The sequence below is a fragment of the Gallinula chloropus genome, assembly GCF_964237585.1.
Source record: "Gallinula chloropus genome assembly, chromosome: Z".
In the NCBI taxonomy this organism is placed as follows: domain Eukaryota; kingdom Metazoa; phylum Chordata; class Aves; order Gruiformes; family Rallidae; genus Gallinula; species Gallinula chloropus.
In genome coordinates, this window is record NC_140089.1 from 39,768,307 (window position 1) to 39,784,037 (window position 15,731).

Consider the following 15,731-nt stretch of genomic DNA (forward strand, 5'->3'; position numbering starts at 1 on the left):
TGTGAGACCTGTTATGGGAAATTTTAAAAGACTTTGGGGGTATTTTTTCTTCTCCAAAAATTGGTAGCAACAAAGTCACCAATTTGTAATGCATATTTAAATAAGCATTAACTGCTCAAAAACTGGACTGGTGATGGCATTTAGACACAGAAAAGAAACCACAGGCATAAGGATAATAACCGTTTGGTATTTTGCCCCCCCCTCCCCCGTATGGATATTAACTGACTGAAGTCAGAAGTTCTTCCTTCAGCAAACTATTACAGCTGGCTTAGCTCTTCTTTTTTATGACAAAACTCTCCATTTGTTCCTGGTTTTCATGTAGCTTTCCAAGTAGCAATACAAATCACATAATAGCAAACTTAGGACAATTACACAATGAGGCTTTATTCCAGAGAAACGGGGAGCTGTTACACATACGCAAGAAGCAACTATGCTTAACGATTCAATTTCTGAATCTTTTCACATGAAATTCTGATCTTAATAAAAAAAAATAATATTTATACAAATCCCCCCCAACAAGCATCATAATACACATTTATATGCAAGAACCTCAGATGTCAAATCAGGTTTTCAGAGCAATTCATGGCAAACATTGGTTTATTGCTTCTGGTTGCATACAGTCTGTCACATAAAAAACACTTAGGTCTCTGTCCTTTCAAAATTCATACTCTTAAATTGCTCTCCAAGTACATCAGATTCTTCATCGCTGTCTGTACTACTGAATTTTGTACCAAAATCCAGCTCATCCTCCAATCCACTGTTTTCTTGGCCATTTTTAGTCGTCACACTCTCAGTTTTTTCTTGTCCTTTATCAATCCTGCAGAAAGTAAGAGGATGTTACAACCATCCACTTTTGGAATTTATTATTCTTTTAAACAAGAATTGGATGGAGGATAGAATATTCTACCAGAGATGGAAAGGGGCAAGAGGTGAGGAGAAGGAGGAGAGGGACAATAACCTAAAGTTACTTCCAGGAAAGATACAAGAGACAATAGAGGAAAAGGAGTCTGTGAAGAAAAAATAAAAATAAAATATATGGACAGTTTGACCAGCTAAGCAGCTGCTGGCCAGTTGTCACAAAATACAGGAGGCTCAGCAAAGACAGAACTCTAGTAAAAGAAAAAAATCCCAAAAGCCTTCTAAATATATTGCAGTAACTGTGCTCAGTATCAGCCCTGTTCAGTTTTTTTCTGCTAGTGACTGAATCATCAAATGAAAAAACAAAATACAAACAGTGAATTGGCTTATGCATATTTTATGGTGCTGAAATCCATTTTTAAGTGCTTTGCTTGTAAGGAAAAGATGCAATTTACTCTTTAGTATTAAAGTGTCTTACCCAAGTAAGCTTTTTTTTTGTCCCAGCCCAACTAACATCAATAGACATTTCACCCCTTGTTTCATCAGAAGAAAATGGGGGTAATGACTCCTACTGATTCCTGTCAGGATTATTCAGAATATGACATAAACTACAACAGCTTCTTGGCAGTTTCTAAACAAGCTTTATTAAAAGGAGAAGAAACAGTGCTGTAGTGGAACTATGTAACCTATGAGTTACTTACGGAATTACTATTTCTTCTTCTTTTCCACATTTAGCACAAACTTCTAGTTTACTAGCACATGGTCGACAAATAATATGGTAAGGATCTTTTACAGTCTTCTGGAGGCACTTCACACTGTGAACAAAAAAAAAAAAAGATTTTAAAATATTTGTGGACACTTACTAAACATTCTGTCTTGAAAGACAACACATACTCTGTAAAAGAGGTATATCATGTTATAGGCCAGTTTCATATAGAATCCTAGAACCGTATGGGTTGGATGAGACCTCAAAGTCCATCTAGTTCCCACCCCCTGCAATGGGCAGGGACACCCTCCACAAGACCAGGTTGCCCAAAGCACCATCCAACCTGGCCTGGAACACTGCCAGGAAGGAGGAAGCCACAGCTTCTCCTGGCAACCTGTGCCACGGCCTCACCACTCTCACAGTGAAGAGTTTCTTCCTAATATTTAGTCTGAATCTCTTTCAATTTAAAAACCATTACCTCTTGTCCAAACACCAAACAATTTGTGTTTTAACAAGCAGCACTAACAAAATCATTGCCTGTCTTCCCTCTCCTTTAGCTTTAACAGGAAGAAATATTAAGACAAGAACTGAAGATTAAATATAAAGTCCTGAATTTTCATACGTAAATAAACCTTTCCATTCATTTCAACAGATAATTTTACTTTAGTAGGTAGGTAGCAACTTCTTCTGGTTTAATGATAAAAGAAAATAAGAGATAAAGAGGTGCATGCATTTTACAAACAAGAAGCTTTCAATTCAAACACTACGAAGTTTTTCTCTTGAAGTTCTCAGAGTATAAGCAAAGATAGATTTGGATTTTGCTTTCTATGAACTCAAGCCTGCACAGAACTGTAGTCTGAACAAACCCAGCCTAGTTATGTAGAGTTTTTTGGCTATTCAAGATATGACAAAACTCTGTAAATTAACCCACTTCTAAAATGCTATGACTTAACGTTCAGCTGCCATTTCTAAAGCCTTTTAATTGTGGAGACCAGAACCTAAACTATATATCCCCGCAGCTGTCCTGAAAGTCAGTCTTTCTTGGTTCCTTAGGCAGGTAAAAAAATCTGCCAGGAAAGATTTAGCATAAAGTTCTGAACAGTGGATTTCCAAGCTTAGCTAAAACAAGCTGAAGAAAAATATCAAGTGTTTTTGCCTTATGTGGAGAGATGCACTAACTAGTACCTAATGAAACAGAATTTTTACTCAATAGAATTTTTCTCAAACCCCATTCTTATGGAATACCTCCTTTTCTCTAATATCTTTATCTAAACTCTACTTTCATTATTAAGATGTGCACCTCCAATTCCTTAAGAAGCTGTATAATCATAATAATTGCCATAGGACACATCTGATGAAAGCAAAGTCTGAAGTGCCTTGTGTTTCTGGTCTTCCATCTCTCCCTGGAAAAACCTACAGTGAGATGTCACTGGAAATAACTACTTCACAGAGCACTAGGGGTTGGAAGGGACATCAAAAATCATCTCATCCAACCCCACCACTAAAGCAGGATCACCTAGAGTAGATCACACAGGAACACATCCAGGTGGGTTCTGAATGTCTCCAGAGAAGGAGGCTACACAACCTATCTGGGGAGCCTGTTCCAGTGCTCTGTCACCCTCACAGTGAAAATGGTTTTCCTTATATTCAAATGGAATCTTCCTATTTCCCAGCTTGCACCCATTGCCCATCGTCCTATCACTGGACATCACTGACAAGAGCCTCCTCACACTCATCCCTTCCATATTTATAAACATTAATGATGTCTCCCATCAGTCTCCTCATCTCTAGGCTAAAGAGGCCCAGCTCCCTCAGCCTGTCCTCATAAGGAAGATGTTCTACACCCTTAATTATCTTAGTGGCCCTGTGCTGGACTCTTTAAAGTCGTTCCCCATCCCTCTTGAACTGAGGGGCCCAGAACTGGACACAATATTCCAGGTGCGGTCTCACCAGGGCAGATTAGAGGGAGAGAAGAACCTCTCTCAAACCTACTAATCACACCCCTCCTAGTACACCCCAGGATGCCATTGGCCTTCTTAGCCATGAGGGCACATTGCTGGCCCATGGTCATCCTGCTGTCCCCCAGGACCCCCAGGTCTCTCTCACCTACACTGCTCTCCAACAGGTCCATACCCAATCTATACTGGTACCTGGGGCTATTTCTCCCCAGATGCAAGGCTCTACATTTGCCCTTGTTGTATTTCATTAAATTTCTCCCTGCTTCTCCAGTCTGTCTAGGTCTCACTGAATGGCAGCACAGCCCTCTGGTGTGTCAGCCACCCCTCCCAGTTTTGCAGCATCAGCAAACCTGCTGACAGTGCACTCAGTTCCCTCACCCAGGTTCCTGATGATTATATTGACTAGTGCTGGTTCAGTACCCATCCCTGTGGGACTCCACCAGATACAGGCCGCCAGCTAGACTCTGTCCCATTGACCACAACTCTGATTTCTTTCCTTCATCCAGTTCAGAGTCCACCTCACTATCCGATCCTCTAGACCACACTGCCTCAGTTTAGCTGCAAGGATGCTGTGGGAGATGGTGTCAAATGCTTTACTGAGGTCAAGGTAGACCACATCTAATGTCCTACCATCATCTATCCACCTGGTTAGGTCCTCATAAAAGGCTCTTGACTTCCCCTTGGAAAGATTCATGACTTCCCCTTGGAAAAAACACTCTGACTGCTCCTAATGACCCTCTTATCCTTGCTATGCCTAGAGACAGCAATGATGATAAGCTGTTCCATCACCTTTCCAGGGATGGAGGTGAGGCTGACCGGCCTGTAGTTACCCAGGTCCTCCTCCTTGCCCTTTCTGAAAACCAGAATGACATTTGCTTTCCTCCAGTCCTCAGGTACCTCTCCTGTTTCCCAGGACTTATCAAAGATGATGGAGATCTTTGCTGTGACTTCTACCAGCTTGCTTAGCACCTGCAGGTGCATCCTAGCAGGACCCAGGGATTCATGGATGTGCAGATTGCTTAACTGATCCCTAACCGAGTCCTCATCAATCAGGTTTTTGTTTTGTGTTCAGTTTTGGGAGTTTGTTTTTTCTCTTCTATGTTCACTTGCATTAGTATTAAAAAATGTCTACAGCTCTTCCCAGCCATGTCACACCAAACAGAGGCATTATCAGTGGAAGATGGATAAACATTTTCTTTATCAAGTTCAATTTGAAATATTTAAATACTTGAAATAAAAGTAAAGTGGGGATAACACAGTTGTCCTAGCAATTATGAAGATGTTAAAAAAAATAAATAGAGGTATAAACAACTCCTCCATTCCCATCATCATGTGACATCTATAGTCACATTTTTAATGTCTGTAATGTGTTTACTCCACCTAGAGGCTTCACCTATTGAAAAATCTTCTTAGTCTTGTCTTTTCAGAACACCATCAGCCTGCCTGCTGTAGGCTGGGTTAGAAACCACCACCTGCAGAACTAGAACAGTCTGCAGCCCAATTAATTTGTTCAAATATATGACAGAAAACATCACATATTCTGTCTGGCACCTGTCCCACAATGTTTCTCTGATTTACTGCTTTTTTGCATGCTTTTTCTTTTTTTCCCCTTTGGAGGTAGAGAGAAAAGAAGAAAAAGAATCGCATCTATGACCGTATGATTTGTTACAGCTCATTACTTTTAAACAGGTTGCACATAGTCATTTGAGAAAGAGTTAGAAAAAGACAAATCCCAACTTTATCCTCAGTGAATAGAATCCAGAATGTTTGAGAACCAGTGACACTTCGACCTAATGGGTTAATTTTTTTACCTGAAAAGGTGAAATTGTTTACTGAAACCAACACATCTGTTGCGTGCTGTTTCATATTAAAAAGTTACATTACTCACTAACATACAATATAGTATGAACATTCCTTCCCTTTTAACCTACTGAAAATCTAAAGAAAATGCAGTCCTGAGGCCCCAGTAATGCTGAGAACAGCGCTGCTGATGAGCTTTCATATGACATACCATTAAAGCCTTCCTCTTCTTATTTTTCTACTAGGTAGCATTTGTGAATGACAAAAATTAAGACATATCCAGATTCCTCAATACTGACTTGCAACAAGGCTTTGGAAAACCATGTCACACCTGCTCCAGGTTCAATTTTTTGTTCAGGAGGACACACTGACAGTTCTAGAAAGTTACAAGCACACAATGCAAGGATTTTTCACTTTGTTTTCAAAAGTTTAAGATAAAAGGCTAATGAATTAGAAAATTAACATTGCACAGATATTGTCACTGCAAACTCTAGATCTGAAGAAGATCATATAGTAGCAGCTACTACTTGTGAGTTTACGAAACAGTAATATTTTCCAAAGAGTTCATACACTACACTACCAGTGATTAACATAAAGCATCTTAACTTACCATTTTTTAGGTTGTGACAGAAGTTTGTACTTGCTGAATTTCACCCGCCACTCCAAGATACCTTTGCAATGCTGACACACTCCATCATGAAGCTTAGCATTTATTTTCTGAACAAACAAAAAATATAAAAAAGAATATATTGAAGATTTCCCACTTTTATGAGTATAATCTTGCTTGGAAAGCATTTTTACCCATCATGTGACTAATACAGTATTTAGAAAGATGTTTGTTTGATATTAACATCAGCATTTCATACACATTTACTGCTAGTAATCTTCTTCAGCGGAAAGAATGCTGAGGTAGTCTTTTACCTCAAGGTAGTCCTCATTACTGCCATCATAATTTTAATACTGTTAACAGCAGTACTTATTTATCTTATTATATTGTTGGTAATAGATTACTATAGATATTTTATAACTATTTTTAATCTCTAGATATTTTACAAAACAGACAAGTATAAAAGAGCCCTGAAATACGCAGTTTTTATCCAAAGAAGACAACTTACAAGACCTAACACTTTTTACTGTTGGAGCTACCATTATGCTACACACTTCAAGTACTCTCAGGGCTTTTTTTCTCAGATCAGCCTAAAGTAGAATACACACACTGTTTGCGGTCAAATCATTCAATGTTTCTTTCATAACAAACTTCCTTTATGAAAAAGTAGTATATTTTTGCTCTCGAGTACCTAAGATAAAAATACCAAAAGAGCCATTTAAACTACAGGATATTCTCAAGACAATGCAAAGTTTACGCTAAGATCTTCTACAAAAGTTTGTGTTTAGTTTGATCAGAAATGCAAGATGTCAACTGGTCAGTACTATTTGCACAAGAGAAGTTATTCTGAGACAGGAAGCAGTACCAAACCACACTGTTACCCTAAATAACAAGCAACACATACTTGTACATTCAACCTAGGTTTTTTTCTTCCCTGTCTAAAAATGCTGGCAGTGACTTTATCTGTCATACAATTGTGTATCATGCAGAACTTTAAACACAGAAATTTCCCAATTAAAAAAACCAACAACATATGGCCAAAATTTTTCTACTGTCCCTTTTTTAAAGACAGTTTAAAAATGACTACGGTACGAAAATTACATTATTCATGTGGTCTAAAACACATCCATTTCTCAGAATACCTAAAAGCCCACTGGAACAGATTCTGCATTAATTTGGATTAGACTTCATGTTACTCTTCTACAAATAAACTGAGAAGTTATTTTATGTATACAGTAGCTTCTGAAGTATTTTTTTTGTTTTATTGTCCACAAGAGCTTCTGACTTACTACTCCACAAAGTTCTACTTCAGCACACCACATATAAGAACAAGCCTAGCTTTAAAAACACATTATCTTATTTTAATTCAAAAAATGTATGTAGCAGAGGAAATGCTGCTTACGAGGAAGACTATATACTACAAGCCTTGTGTTTGAGTTTCACTAAACTTCAACCATACAGCATGAGTTTTCACATGGTGTGGTTAACCGACAGTATGATTTGCAGCTGGGCCAGCTAAAAGTATTTTTTTAAAAAATTATAAATACGAACTCGCCACGTTAAAAAAAACTTTCTGCAGAATGTCTGAATACAGAAAGCTGTGGCTCTGATGATGGCCCTGCATTATTCATTAATTTTTCCAAGAAGCACAAATATCTGGCTAATGTGGAAAGCTTCTGAGAGAAGAAAGTAATTGGAAAGCTCTCAGAAGGTATCTGTTAAAGAGCTGGCAATTCAAATTGTTGTCACCACTGACCACCTTCATTCTTTCAAAAATCATGCAGTTTGAAGGTAAGCCGCCTTCTCACTGCTTGATTAGCACAAAGTAAGGCTCCAGGTAGTATAGCCTAAATAGCTTTCTAATAACCTGCAAATTACCCTGAACTTCCCAGTTCTCCCTCTCACTCTCCTGATTTGCATTAATTAGCAATACAGGAGGGGAGGAAGACACACACACTGTAATTTGTATTCCCATGTTTTCCTTATTGTGATCAGCTATTTTTAGTAGTGCTAAGGCAAGAACCAAAAAATGTCAGAAGATTGCAGCAGTATAGGCTGAAGACAGCTGGTTGTCTTTCTAAAGGGAGTTAGCTTCCTTGCTAAAAACCACCTCATTTCCAGCAGGTCCTGACATCAGGGCTGGGGATGGAAGCCCTGTTACTAAGCGATGCAGGGACAGGCTCGGCTGTGAGTAACACACTTGGAATGCAAGAGGCCACGCTCAGGACTGCACGCCTATAAGCAATGCAGAAGAACAAAAGAGGAACTACTTTCACCTCCCATCTGAAGGAAATCCAAAGTTTGTCAAATGGGCAACCTAATATAAATTCTGCTAAACATTTGCTATGGAGCAAGGGAATATGTATAATCATTAGTTAAGAAGCTGTCGAAAGCTCTTTCCCCTCCCAATATGCTTATCATCTGGCAATGATCATACAGTTAGGAATTTTATATTTTTTAATCAAACTAAAATGCAGGCCATCCCAAATTCCAAAGATGCTTTTTCATGTCACTCAGAGTATAGATCTTTGAATGAAAATACCAGCTCATAGTAAGGTCAAGAGACTGTGGCATAAAGACTGTAGTATTACTGGGACTTCTTCACCTTTGCTTTGAACTACAAAACCCTGCCTCTTATCTGATGCCTTCATCCCAATCAGTCCCGTCCCGTCCCGCGTCCCGCCCCCCCCCCCCCCCCCCCCCCGATGTTAACACATTATTTCACCACTGAAAAAGTGCTTTAGAAGTAACATAGCAAGAAGCTCTAAAGTAAGATAAAGTTACTGTGATTCAACTGCACAGCAACAATCCCATTATCCACATAAAGGCAATGAATCTCTAGCAGAGCAGGTCATGTATTTAGAGGACTTCTACAAAGTCACATTTGAACTGCTCCATTTTCATGGTATGATCAGAGGCACTTCAAATATCCGGTGCAAAGATAAAGAAAATTGGCCAAAATACCGCCTAAGAGTCTTCTGGCACCAAATCAGTTTGTAGGCATGAAGATCACATTTATGAGTAACTTAAGACCCTGATCCAGGCATAAAGCAGGCCTGGACTTTTCAACCTAGCCACCTGTAGGACCACAAACCTTGTACAGCAACTCAAAGAAACCACATGGTTTCTGCTCAGAAGGTAGCAACTGGACAAAAGACAACAGCGAGTTCCATTTCCTCCTTCTAACAGGCACACATACAACACAGATTCTTCCTCCCCTTCAGCAATTTCCAGTGTTATTTTACCAAATGTTGGCACTTCAGGTATGGGGTGGTGCAGTTAATCATTGGCTCAGCACATCTGAATATGAGAGAGACTATGACTCTACAATCCTTCTACCAAGCTGTTGATTTAGAAAGTCAATAGAGAATGATGGATTGGTGTAAAGCAAGCAAACAGGGAACTTACAGTTTAACCTTGACATGTGTTTGACCTTCTAAGTTTATTCTGCTCCGAAAAACATGTCCAATATTTTAATGTTACCATTACTAAAACAAGTTAATAATTTACTGTGGCTTTCCATATTAAATTTTTTCTTTCACCAAAAAAAAAAAAGAGTATGCTATCACTTTCAAAAACAACGCAGACTTAAAAGAAGCAAAGAAAACTGTCCATACTTTTTCACAGTGAGGGTGACAGGGCCCTGGGACAGGCTGCCCAGGGGGGTGGTGGAGTCTCCTTCTCTGGAGATATTCAAGACCCGTCTGGACGCCTATCTGAGTGACATGTCCTAAGGAGCTGCTTTGGCAGGGGGGTTGGACCCGATGATCTCTCGAGGCCCCTTCCAACCCCTACAATTCTATGATTCTATGATCCTATGATTATTTGGGTAAGTTGGGTTTTTTAGATTTTTTTCGAACACGTGAGAATATATTTAAGAATACATGAGAGTCAGTTATCCTAACAAACAGGAAAGGAAATTTTCATGGTATTTTAGTTCCCCATCAGAATGGGGAAGTTATTAGTTAAATCAAAGAAATACCTCCGCTGCTTACTTTTCCTATTAACATTCCCTCTTCAACATAATTTGCACCTTGTTTAAACTTCCACATATTCACATTTTCTTCCTTTTGCCCATTTAACAGTTTCCTTTCCATTAAGGGTAAAAAAAAACCCCACCAACCCACACAAAGACCTCAACAAATTTGGTCAATTTCATTATTCCTTTCCAACTTTTCTACCCAGCTTTTATGCAGGCAGTTAGCTCTCACAGGCACAGAGAGGCGGTAGCACTTGTGGTCTGAAACTGATTTCTTTGCGAGAGCTACTCTGACAGGTTAGATTCTGTATCTTCCACCTCTGTCACAGCAGTTTCTCTTTTACTTATGCTCATTTCCTTGTTTTAGTCAATAGCTCTTTCCTCTTTTCTTTTGCCATAATTCCCTCAAAGGACAAGTGCAACTCCTCTGCTGCTTACAGTATGTCTATATAGTCTCCAAAGAAATTACAGTTATGCAATACAGACATACACAAACAATCTTAACGTACAGTCACAACATATTCCATGTGCATATTACACACACACTATCAGGTCAACTGCATTAACAAAACAGCATCCTCTGTATGGTCACATAACCCAATATTAAATCATTTAACAACCTACCAAAAGCAGTTCAGAATGTATTAAAGTAAACAAATGCACCTACACCTACTAACTTGGCACACAAAACAACCCCTAGCTTAAGCTAGCATTAAAGCACTCACAAGCAACATGTAATGACAGGGTTACAAAGAAGCCTCGGTGTCTGTTTGGAAGTTTCTAATTACATGTGAACCTTATGGGTATTTGAATTTACTCTGTTGAAAGCAGACTCCTACTAGTGAGCACAAGCCGACTCCTACTAGTGAGCACACATTAGTGGTCTATTCAGCTGTAAATAAATGCCATGACAATTCCATCCACAAACTTCCTTGTCAGAAGCACAGGTGATACTGCTTCCATCAACAAAGCTGAGTATCAGCATTTCTGAATAACTGCACATCTCCAAAAAACCGAAACTCCACAGGATGTCCAGTGCATGACTACAAAGATCAGTGCATACTAACAAATGTGAAACTGTGGTATGCAACACCAGCTTTTTGAGGTTCTAAGACACATTTGACAGGCTGAAAGTGAGTCACTTGCTCACATATTGGTGCAATATTACTTTAAATTCTATTTTCTACATAGATACTTTCTCAATTCTTTACAAAAGTATACTTAACATTGTAAACAAAGCATTAAAGTCTTCCATACTGTTTACATATGGATGGCTATATAGCCAGCATTTATGGCCCTTTTGTGTTTTATTGCTATGGACTTCAAAACACATGAAATCAAAGGCTTTCTCTAAACCTAATTCCAAATTACCATCTTGGAGACTAAGATGTTTAGCTTCTTTCCAAACAGAGACTACAGATCTGAAAACATGCCAGTAACTGGCAAGGCAATCTATACACTTGGAAGAACCAAGTTAACTCCTATTCTCTTCCCCACAAAGAGTGTGTGTGTGTGTGTGTGTGTGCGCGCGCGCATGTGTGTGTTCACACATTCAATTCTCTCTTCTTCCTCCCACTCCCGCCCCATTAGGTTAGAATCCAGAATAGACGTTGTGCCTGCTCCTCTTCTCCCTCCATGAAAGGCTGTTTATAAACCCCGGCCTGACTGTACTTCTGAACCCAGAATAACAGGTGTGGCTAAAGAACAGACTTTAGCCTACCAAACTGCAGAAGAACTGAAACTTAACCAAACTCCAATACTGTTATCTGACAATTCCAGTTCACTACTGCTTTATCTATATCTCCCCTATGAGCTTCTAGCCAAATTCACTGACTCAGCATTTCAGTTCTGTATTCACCTGCTCTGCTCCTACTGTCTCCTCATAGTGTCAATCTATGTCTCCACCAAAACAAGTTGTTTATCCATACAGCCATCTGAAGAAGTAGCTGACATCAACACTATGGTAAAGTTGAGGTTCAGAGTTAATAACCTCTGAAATTTAGGGAAATGCAGATTATCATCTGGGGCGTACTTAATGAGAGGAAAAAATGGAGAAACAGATCAGTCATTTGGGTGTAAATATGAATCACTTTGTGGTTTACCATCTTATTACAATGGAGTTCTAAATGTTCCCATTGAACACGATTTGCTTTCATCTCCAGAACTACTCCAGCTTCCATGCTGATTTATGTAATATACTTTACATAAAATGTATATTCATATAACATAATGTATATTCCTCAGCTCAGTGCCGTAAGCAGCTGTTCTGGAATATGCTATGTAAAGCAAGCACCCATAAACAAATTCCAAGACTCAGTAACTAACACCACAGTGTGTCTTACCTTGTGCTGGCTCTTTCTTCAATTCACCCTAGGATGCAAGCTTTACCAGTGCTGCTGTACACAGCTACCCATATACAGTACAGGGGCAGTGTACTTTGCTGCAAGGGTCTCTCATCCCAGCTAGCCTACCCCAGAGTAGTTCTGTAGTAAAGACTCATCATTAGAGGGCAGAGACATGGATCTTTCAGCATGTTCTGCAAGTAATCAGATCTATGGTCCTCAAGATTAGAAAATGAATGTCAAGGTCAGTGTCGAGACACCTTGTAAAGATCTCTCTAAAGAGATGAGAACGTATCTATGTAGAAAATAGAATTTAAAGAGCACAAAACCTTTCAAAAAAAAAAAAATGCAGAAAGCAACTCGATAATGACTGCCAGCAGGGAAATGTCAAAAAACTGGTAGATCAGTTCCCTTTGCAGATACTGCTTCACCAAGAGAAGCAGCAGTAATCGTCCAAACAACAACTTCAACTCCACCCACCTGAAGCTACTGTAGTTAATGTTCAACATTGCTCATGCAGTACACAGATGCAGCAATATAAAAATTTTAAGCTAAAAAGCATTCTGTAGCCCTTCAAGGTAGCACTGCATTGCACAGTGTATAATGGTAGTCAATGATAGGCCAAATACCTAAAAAAAAAAGTAACTAAAATTTAGCAGTGATTTAAAGGAAATCCACCCTTATTCAGTAGCTCAGCATTCTTCTGATCTACTGAGAGGTGAAAAGAATTCTCTACTCCCGTATCAGTTCCTGTCATCAAACTGCTCACTATTTCTTCCCTTCCCTCATCACACCCTGAGTGGCTGTGGCACATCTGATCATTCAGGACTACCCCAGATCAGAGGCGCAAAACTGTCATCACTCAGCATAAGCTGTATCTCAACGATGAAGTCAATCACTATCTAAACTTTGCTGGTCAAACTTCTTTTAAAATTTCTCAAATAGTAGAATCTGACCTAGTCATCAATGTAAAGAACCCCCTGTGTCCCTTAGCACTAGAATTTGTACTTGACAGTATGCGAAAAGAAAAAAACATCCTTTGCCTTTACATGCCATCTAACCCCATAACAGGAAGCAACTGAATCTTCAAGAAGTTTCTTCCTTGTGTTCAGCGATCTCTATGAACTAGCAGGCACAAAGAAAAAAATTTGCTTGAATCAGCAAAGAAAAAGACATGGTCCCATATCACAGTTAATGCCCAGTGAACCTTAGCTACATTGAAAAGCTTTTAAAAAGAATTTATTTATTTGAGTGCATGGTACCATGTAGCCAGTGCTGTATTATATGAAATATTAAGAAAGGGAAGAAAAAACAGCCGTGTGAGTATTAAAGTGATTACTTCAGATACAAAACTGGTGTCAGAACTCAGTTTCTCTTTGAATACTTTTCTGATAGACCAACTGTCAAGGATATATTTATATGTGTTTAGAGACCAGACAAGAAAATACTCTGCTATCAGGGATCATGCAATGACTCACAACAAACAACACTGGCTCTGCGTAGAGCCCCAGGAAAGCAGCCTGTTCAACTTGCAGAACCAGTCCTACAATATCTGAAAAAAAACCCAACCCCCAAAACACAACAAACCCACAAAAAAACCCAAACCTCCTTCTTTGGTGGCACTGTTTTAACTTACTATTTTCTTCCCCTCCTATTAGTTCTCTTTGACAGCACAGTTAGGTTCAGTCAAAGGGCTACTGATTTTACAGGAACAGCATTAGCCAAGCCTCATCTTGTGTTTCATTTTATTCATCTCTTTCAGTTTAGTTTATAGGACAAACTGTGCCACCTCTGTGTTGTTACTGCTCAGACACACTGCTTGGTCTTCATCCTCTCCCACACCACTGCTGTGCTACCACAACTACATGCACAGGGAATGTTCCAAGAATACATGGTAAACCATTACCTTTTCCTTGCTAAGAAACAAGAAAAAGACAACAGTGGTTTTCAACAGAGTGAAAATACCAAACCAGGATAGTTAACGTGTGCAGCAAAACCACTAATTAAACAGCTGAAGACACCTTTCCGTGTAACAACTCAGAAAAAAAAACCCTGAAGAATTTTTTAAGACCTAAAAGCAAACACAGGGTTGGGTTTTTTTCAAGCTGTCTAAAAAGTATGTGAAATGAGACTCGGTATTCATAGGGCTGACAGGGGTACTTGTTCAAAATAAAATCTCAAAACATGAAGGAGTCTGAGGCAAGGCCACATAGTCACAAACCTTGAGAAGGCCAAACACCTCTCAAGAAGTCAGGTGGGGAGCACTGCGGGGTTCGCGTAGTTACTGCACCCACTGCATCGAAAGTAAGTGTTCTAGGCCAGCCTTCCTCCTAACGCTCCCTCTGCTTAAGGAGGGCATTCCACGTCACAAGCATGACCCAAGCGCCAGGCGCTGCACTTGCTTACCCAGCAGCCCAAGACAGGAATGCCCAGGTACACACTACTCCCTCAGCGGGCCTTGCTGACAGATCTAGGCCAAAGGCCTCCCTGCCGCTAACACGAGGAGGCTCCTCGGATTCCACTGCCGCCTGGCTTGGTTTGCTCAAGCTCTTCAAGCCCTGCCCGGCAGCCCTGCCCCCAGCAGGCCGCGGAGGCCCCGGACAGCATCAAACCCGGCAAGCCGCTCCGACCCCCGCCGCCCCTGACACCGCGTCTCTGCTGGAAGGGGAGCGGTGAGGTGGGGGTCGGGTCCCGGGGCCGCCCCGCCGCCCACCTTGCGCCGGGCGCTGGTGTCGTACTTGTCGTTCCTGAAGGCGCGCGCGTTCTGGTACCGCTGGGGCCGCGTGCGCGACACGTTCCCCTTCTCCGAGCTCATCCCCCGGGCAACGGCCACTGCCGGCGGCTCCTGCCCCGGAACCGATCCGCTCCGAGCCCCGCCCCTCCCCAGCCTCGGCGCCTTGCCATTGGCCTTCAGCTGGCGTCCGTATAATCCGCCCGCTCACATCCGTTCCCTGTCTTTGTGCCCCTTCCCGCCCACCCGCGCTCAGGAGGAGCCTCAGTGGCTGGAGCGGCCCTGCGGGCTGCGTTCCCATTGGCGCGCTGCTGCCGGCGGCCAGTCGCGCCCCGCCCCGCCGCCCCCTTCGCCGCTCCGACAGCCGCTCCGTCCGATGCAGTCGCTCGGCGAGGCGAGGCCGGCGCCGCTCCCCTAGGCCGCGCGGAGAGCAGCTCTCCTGGGGCCGCGCGTCCTCGGCCGCGGAGCTGCGGGTGCCGGCCGGGGCGCTGACAGCGCCCACCGTCGCGCCGTTACTCAGCACTACCGGCAGTCCCTCCCCCGCGCCGGCCCGGCGCTCGAGCGGCGGCCGTTGGGAAGGCGCGGGGCCGCGCGTGCCGCCGCCGAGCGGAGCGTCAGGCGCAGGTACGGGCTGTCCTTACCCGGCAGCGGCGGGGCCCGCCGAGTCGTGGGGAGGGGATGGAGGGGAGCGGCTGGCGCGGCCGCGGCTCGGCGGGATTACCCCTCGGCAGGTCCGGGCGTCTCTCTCCC

General features: G+C 41.8%; 1 protein-coding gene across 2 annotated transcripts; it reads right to left on the minus strand.

Annotated features, from left to right (window-relative positions):
• Positions 1 to 363: 363 nt before the first annotated feature.
• Positions 364 to 15,093, minus strand: LOC311203295 (uncharacterized protein C9orf85 homolog). 2 transcript variants are annotated; one of them, XM_084277952.1, is made up of 4 exons: positions 14,964 to 15,093; positions 5,933 to 6,039; positions 1,560 to 1,673; positions 364 to 817 (listed from the first exon to the last, which is right to left on the minus strand). In XM_084277952.1, exons 1-4 carry the CDS (start codon positions 15,063 to 15,065, stop codon positions 640 to 642), a joined length of 501 nt encoding a protein of 166 aa, XP_084134078.1. In that variant the 5' UTR covers positions 15,066 to 15,093; the 3' UTR covers positions 364 to 639. The 2 variants fall into 2 exon arrangements, with proteins under 2 accessions (XP_084134078.1, XP_084134079.1); XM_084277953.1 differs by lacking the exon at positions 14,964 to 15,093 and adding an exon at positions 9,175 to 9,240.
• Between the last annotated feature and the right edge of the window lie 638 nt (positions 15,094 to 15,731).

Bases quoted from the DNA above. Each gene is read 5' to 3' on its own strand.
- LOC311203295 (XM_084277952.1), bottom strand. From the start codon at position 15,065: ATGAGCTCGGAGAAGGGGAACGTGTCGCGCACGCGGCCCCAGCGGTAC. The intron at 1,674-5,932 runs GTAAGTTAAGAT...TTTTGTTCACAG, and splicing joins CTGTCACAACCTAAAAAATG to TGTGAAGTGCCTCCAGAAGA. The intron at 818-1,559 runs GTAAGTAACTCA...TACTTTCTGCAG, and splicing joins GAAGAAGAAATAGTAATTCC to GATTGATAAAGGACAAGAAA.